The 6,203-nt window shown below is 48.6% G+C and overlaps 1 protein-coding gene across 1 annotated transcript; it reads left to right on the top strand.

The window, feature by feature from the left end:
- Positions 1-440: 440 nt before the first annotated feature.
- igf2b (insulin-like growth factor 2b) lies at positions 441-5,886 on the top strand. The gene is made up of 4 exons (XM_080474439.1): positions 441-646; positions 1,505-1,655; positions 3,311-3,495; positions 5,028-5,886. Exons 1-4 carry the CDS (start codon positions 572-574, stop codon positions 5,265-5,267), a joined length of 651 nt encoding a protein of 216 aa, XP_080330565.1. The 5' UTR covers positions 441-571; the 3' UTR covers positions 5,268-5,886.
- The last annotated feature ends 317 nt before the right edge of the window (positions 5,887-6,203 follow it).

The following is a 6,203-nucleotide window of genomic DNA, read 5'->3' on the forward strand; positions in this document are numbered from 1 at the left end:
TCCACAGAGCCGCACACCTTTGACCCCAGAGTCTACATGTACACCTGAGTCAGAGGAAATCCGCAGACCTTGGCCACACTGATTTCACTGGATGTTAATCTAAATTACAGCAGGGCGGAGACATTGGCATTTTTCTTGGAGTCGAAGGAATTACGTCTATTCTTGTTCAGTCTGCGTCCTGTGTGTAAACATTGTGATTGTAGGTTACAGTGCGTAAACGTGGAAAATGCCAATGGAAGTGTTCCATATTTTGTGACTCTCACTCTCTCCTTTTTTTTTTTTTTTTTCATTTTCACCCTTTAAGCACTTTTCCACTAAACGTCTCTGGGCCTTTTTTTTTTTTTTTTTTTTTTATCAGCCATGGAGAGGAGGAGCGAGGGGGTGGGGTGGGTGTAAGGGGCGTGTTTTGGTATATAATACTTCTCGCTGAGAAGTTTTGCCTGTTGCCTAGTCTTAGGGACAGCCTCTCACACACCATCTCTATAGCCTCACCATCTGGGAAACTAACTCACCTGCAATCTTGCCAACCAAATAGCCGAAATCCCAACATTTTGACTACTGCCAATCTGACATGGAAGCCCAGCAAAGACACGGACACCACTCACTTTGCCACACCTGCCGGAGAACGGAGAGCAGCAGAATGAAGGTAACCACAAGGAGCAAATACTTTTTTTTTTAAATACTCTCCAGGTCGTGCTGTGCGCGTAATGACAGACTTCTGCCATGGCTGTAGGGATATTTTTGTCTCTGTTTAAATCCGCAAACGCCTTTGTTTGAATGGATGCAAGGATCGCATCAATTGTTTTTTCTTTTTGCGCAAAAATGCGCAGCCGGACATCACTCAGCGCGGCAACGAAAGTTTAAGATGCGTAAATGGCACGGAGCGCGCAGGAAGCAGGCGCGTCTGGAGGTTTGAAGCGTTGGTGACAGGACAGGGGGAGAGAGAGAGTTTGAGGCGGTATTTTAGTCTTCTCTGTCTGAACGGTGCTCGGAGCAAACAGCTGGTGGTTCTGCCGGCAGATAGGGGGCGGTAGGTGTGAGGGTCAGTGAGCTCACTCCAGGGTGAGCTAGGGAAAAATATATGCTGAGTCTGTCTTTTCAGATAGTTAACCATCGGGCAGCCGGCTTTGCAACTTCTGCAGAGTTGTGTAAGAGTGTGAAAGCCAGATAGCCATGGTCACCCCCCACCCCCTTCAATATAAGCATATGTGAGACACATGACAGCGGCTCCGTCTGAAGGAAATCTGCGCATTGGACATCAGTTTTATTTCCTCACGCGATATACTTCTTTCAGAGTTAGTAGGTCTGGATAATATTTGACATTGGGAGCGTTGTGCATGTGAGTGCATGTGAGACTGGATTCTTTTACCTCTGAAAACATCTGGCTGTCATCTGAGTTTCTCTCTTCTACGTGCGTCTTTACGCGCTCGCACCTTCTGAAGCGATGCGGCGCGCACTCGGTGACCGGCGCGCTTCATTCTGCAATGTGTGTTTCTGTCTGCAGGTCAAAAAGATGTCCTCGACCAGTCGTGCGCTGGTGTTTGCACTGGCCCTGGCGCTCTACGTGGTGGAAATGGCCTCGGCAGAGACGCTGTGTGGGGGAGAGCTGGTGGATGCGCTGCAGTTCGTCTGCGAAGACAGAGGCTTCTATTTCAGTAGGTTTTCAGGCCGATACAAGTTTTCACAATGAGCTGCATAATCTGTCTCGTCGTTCATTTCCCTCCGCTGGATCCCCTCTTGTTGATCACTCGCACACATCTGTTTGGATAGCTGAGACTCTGTCTGTGGCTGTGTGGTATGCGTGTTTGCTATTTTTCTTTCTCACGCACTCCACTCCCGCACGCACGCGCACACAGACAGACAGAAGGAGTGAGAGTGAGGGAGATTATAGCCAGCTGTGTGTGTGTGTGTGTGTGTGTGTGTGTGTGTGTGTGTGTGTGTGTGTGTGTGTGTGTGTGTGTGTGTGTGTGTGTGTGTGTGAAGACCTGGTCCAGGCTGCTCTGCTGAGTCTGCTTACAGCCCCATACCTCTCATTGCATATGAAAGGCTGGCGAGCTGCGAGGGCGCACACGACTCAGCGACACAATGGGCTGCTTGTTTACCAGTAAAGTAATAGCACCCCAAGAGGCATACCAGTCACCTCAGCACCAGTGTTCCCAGGCCAGGAGACCACACTGATGAGTCGAGAGGAGGAGGGTGGGGGTGGGGGGGTGGGGGGGGGGGGGGGTGTTGATGTCAGCCTAAGAGGAAAGATCATTAACATCAATTCTGATCATTGCTTCCATTGTAGCGATGGTGGGATAGCTGTAAAGCATTATGTGAAATCATTGCGGTGGCTGTTAATCCTCAACTGGATAAGCTTCTGTTTGCTTTAGTCTGTAATGTTTGTGACACACATATAACTTCAGCTTCTTCTGCTTTTCGTCTGTAGTGATATTTAGCTGCGTCCCACCCTCCTCTTCTTGTCTCTGACAGACAAGCTGTTTCTTTGTGCGCTGCCTGCCACAGGAGCTTCTCTCCAATCAGAAAGATCATTATCCAATTTGGGCCAACATAGATGTGCTCCCTCTTCCTCCTCCTCCTCCTCCTCCTCCTCCTCCTCCTCCTCCGACTTGCCTTCTCCTCCCCCCTAGATCACCCTCTCCTTCTCTCTCATGTTCCTCTTTCTGCAATCAAATCTAGCCATCCTCTCATGAGACTTCTCCAGCGTTGTTTGGGTCGCAGGACTTCAAACAAGGCCTTTATTGATGGTGGATAATCCTGTGCAACATGCTAGCTGTCCACCCCATAACCTTATTCTTTTACACCTTTCCCTCTCATGTCTTGTCTCTCTTCCTCCTTTGTTGTACATTCTTCCCCTCTGTTTTCAGCCTCCTGTTCCCTTTCTCCATTTCCCTCCACCTCTCCGCCCCTCCCCTCTTCTCTCCTTCTTCGGCCTCTTTATCTTTGCTGACTTGACAAAGGACAAGGTCATCCAAGAGTTTCCATTTTATGTATTTGCTCACCCGAAGGCCTGGCTGAGAGCTTAGCTGTCTCTTTTACTCTCTTCTGGTCTCTTCAGCTCAGGGTGTTTACTTGTGTATTCACTCATTTAAGGACTTCCAGATAACCCTAATCAGATTATCCTCTACAAACAAAAAGATTTGTTGCAGTTGGTCATAGATTTCCTTTTATCCTCTTTGCTGCACGGGCCGCTATGATTGTCCAAGTAATCCTGCATAAGCAACCTAGATTTATTACGGATGCCAGTGTTGTGTTTGTTTAGGCCTCGCCGTCGCCTTTATTCACTCCTGGCTGCGTCTCTCCTCAGGTAGGCCGACCAGCAGGGGTAGCAACCACCGGCGCCCCCAGAACCGTGGGATCGTAGAGGAGTGTTGTTTCCGTAGCTGTGACCTCAACCTGCTGGAGCAGTACTGTGCCAAACCCGCCAAGTCCGAAAGGGACGTGTCGGCCACCTCTCTACAGGTCATACCCGTGATGCCCGCACTAAAACAGGTACGTCTGAGCAACAACAACAACACACCAGTATGGGAAACAGTGTTAATCCCCGGCTTTATCTACCCTCTCATCTCCTCTCTATTCACCTCTGAGCCTCACCCCTATGCCACTGACACTGATCACACACCGAAACCCGCGCAAAGGCAGGTTTATCTTGTTAAATGGTCAATGGTAAGCAGTAAGCTTCCAGGCAAAGTGCTGACCATAGTGGAAAACATAGACACGGGCACAGCACATTATGCTAAGAGGAAAGGCATAGTCATAGATTTAGAGTGGAGTTCTGTGCGTCTGACGGGGGGGGGGGGGGTCTGTGAGATGGTGGAGGCCAGTGGTCCGTAACACATTTAGAACATCGTGTTCCGAGTGCGTGATTATTAGTCACGGAAAAGCAGCCTTTCCAAAAAAATTGATGGTCAAAAACACCTGACCTGGCCAGCAGAGCGTTTCTGAAATATGTCTGAATCACGCAGGGAATTGTCAAGTGTTTCAGATCTTTTCACTGCAATCACAAGACTAAGCTTTCCAGACCTCCTAAGAGATCCCTTGGAACTTTCTTGAGAAAAAATGTGCATGGAAAAATGTTCTATAGTGTTTCTGCTTTGGCTTAAGAAAATCGCTGTCAGTGGCTAAGAAATGTAAACAAACAAATAACATATTGCAGACGTCCAGAGGACAGTGACGGATCTTGTGTCTGAAATCTGAAAGAAAAAAACCCAAAATAAACAAAAAAAAAAAATAGGCTGCAGGGGAATTAGTTGGGACATGTCCCTGGTTTGTCGGGGTAGGGAGAGTTGATGGGTACAGCCTGCTCTGAGGGCCAGCTGTGTCGGCTATTGAGCAGGCCTAAAGTGAATGAAGGGGGATAAACACTCTTCAAGTGGCAGGACCAAAACAAGCCATTCAGATGGAGCACTGGCTACTCACGCATAAATTCACTGCCACCACTCCCACCCACTGTGTCTCAATCTGTGGTGCTCAGAACAATATCTTACACTGTGTAGAGTCTGGATGCATGATAATAGAAGTTTTGACATGACAGTGTGTTTATGTGTCGTTTCATTCAGCCCGTGAAGGCAGCTCAGTGAGTTGTTCGGGGGGTGGGGGGTGGGGGGGTGGGGGGGTGGGGGTGGGGGGGGGGGGGTGAACTTGCTCCTCATATGTATATGAGCCGGGTGGCCGCCCTTCCCTTTGGCAGTATGTTAAATAGGCTAAACTAAGTACTTGTTGACAGCTTCCATCAGTTGAGGAAACCAAAACAAGGGCAAGTCAGAGGCGAGGCGAGTCTGTTATGGCGATCAGCTACATAAGAATGATATTTGATTTCCATTTTACTGGGGGCAACAATGACTGGATGTTTTCACAATGCAAAGAAGGGTTTCCTCCATTGTAATAAGCACTTGCAACAGTATGTTATCAAGCCTAATGAACTGACCTCACTCCATCTTTTCCCTTTTTATTCCCCCCCCCCCCCCCCCCCCCCCCCCCCCCCCCCCCCCACCACCTCTATTTTCGCCTGCACGCCACAATAGGAAGTCCCAAGGAAGCAGCATGTGACTGTGAAAACTTCCAAATACGAGATGTGGCAGAGGAAGGCGGCCCAGCGGCTCCGGAGGGGCGTCCCCGCCATCCTGAGGGCCAAAAAGTTTCGAAGGCAGGCGGAGAAGATTAAAGCCCAGGAGCAGTCAATCTTCCACAGGCCCCTGATCAGCCTGCCCAGCAAACTGCCTCCCGTGTTGCTCACCACGGACAACTTTGTCAACCACAAATGAGCCCCGCTGCCAGCCCTTTGCACAGACAAGAGTTTTGAGGGTGAAAAAAAAAAAAAAGACTAGGGGATTATAGCTTTGTCTCTGACGTCATTTCTGTGGCAGTCCTCTTTGACCTCCCCTGCCCTGTCCGAGCCCACCAGTCCCCCCCCCCCCCCGACCACCACCACCACCACCACCACCACAACCACCCCCTTCCTCTCTTATCCACCACGTCTTGAACCCCTGGGCCTTTTCTAACGCCCCCCCCCCCCCCCCCCCCCCCCCCCCCGCCACCACCACCACCACCAACCCTACCCACCCTCCTCCGGCACACAAACATTTCTTCACATTCTTCCTGTCTGAACTCTCTTTCGCTCCCTCTCTCTTTCAGTCACTGATACAAAAGGCACAAACAAAAAGTTAACAATTCGGCTGAATGCGATTCAGGTGGATCTTTAAAGCAAAAGAGAAAAAAAAGGGGAAGGGAGAAACGAAGATGAAAGAGATCTGTGGTTTGCAAGTGTCAAGAGGACACCTAGCGGAATGTTTTTCCTGTCCTTGTGGAAGACAACTGAAGGTGAAGAGCAGCTTGCATGAAAGAATCCATTCCACATCATTTCTCCTGAGGTATAAAAGAAAATCTCTTGTTAGTTTCTTTTTCTTATTAGTTTGCACCTCTACCTATGAAGGGACTTCCACACTGTAAGGAATTATTTTGTAAAATTAGATTCCTGTTCCAGCACCTTTTGATCACAAACAAAAAGCAGAAAAGAGTCTGCAAAATTGCACATTGCCACGGATTACGTCAAAGTAAAGAAAAAAATGGCACTATTTTTTTATGAACAATGAACGTGTAGCTTAAAAAAAAAATGTCATGGTGCTAGCTTTGGGAATGGACTCAAAGAAGAGGTTGAAAAGCACGTTTTTTCTTTTTTTTTTTTCTTTGAATGAATATTA

This window comes from Lipophrys pholis, assembly GCF_963383615.2.
Source record: "Lipophrys pholis genome assembly, chromosome: 11".
In the NCBI taxonomy this organism is placed as follows: domain Eukaryota; kingdom Metazoa; phylum Chordata; class Actinopteri; order Blenniiformes; family Blenniidae; genus Lipophrys; species Lipophrys pholis.

Coding starts and splice junctions, on each gene's coding strand:
- igf2b (XM_080474439.1), top strand. CDS start 572: ATGGAAGCCCAGCAAAGACACGGACACCACTCACTTTGCCACACCTGC. Junction 647..1,504: donor CGGAGAGCAGCAGAATGAAG/GTAACCACAAGG, acceptor TTCTGTCTGCAG/GTCAAAAAGATGTCCTCGAC. Junction 3,496..5,027: donor TGATGCCCGCACTAAAACAG/GTACGTCTGAGC, acceptor ACGCCACAATAG/GAAGTCCCAAGGAAGCAGCA.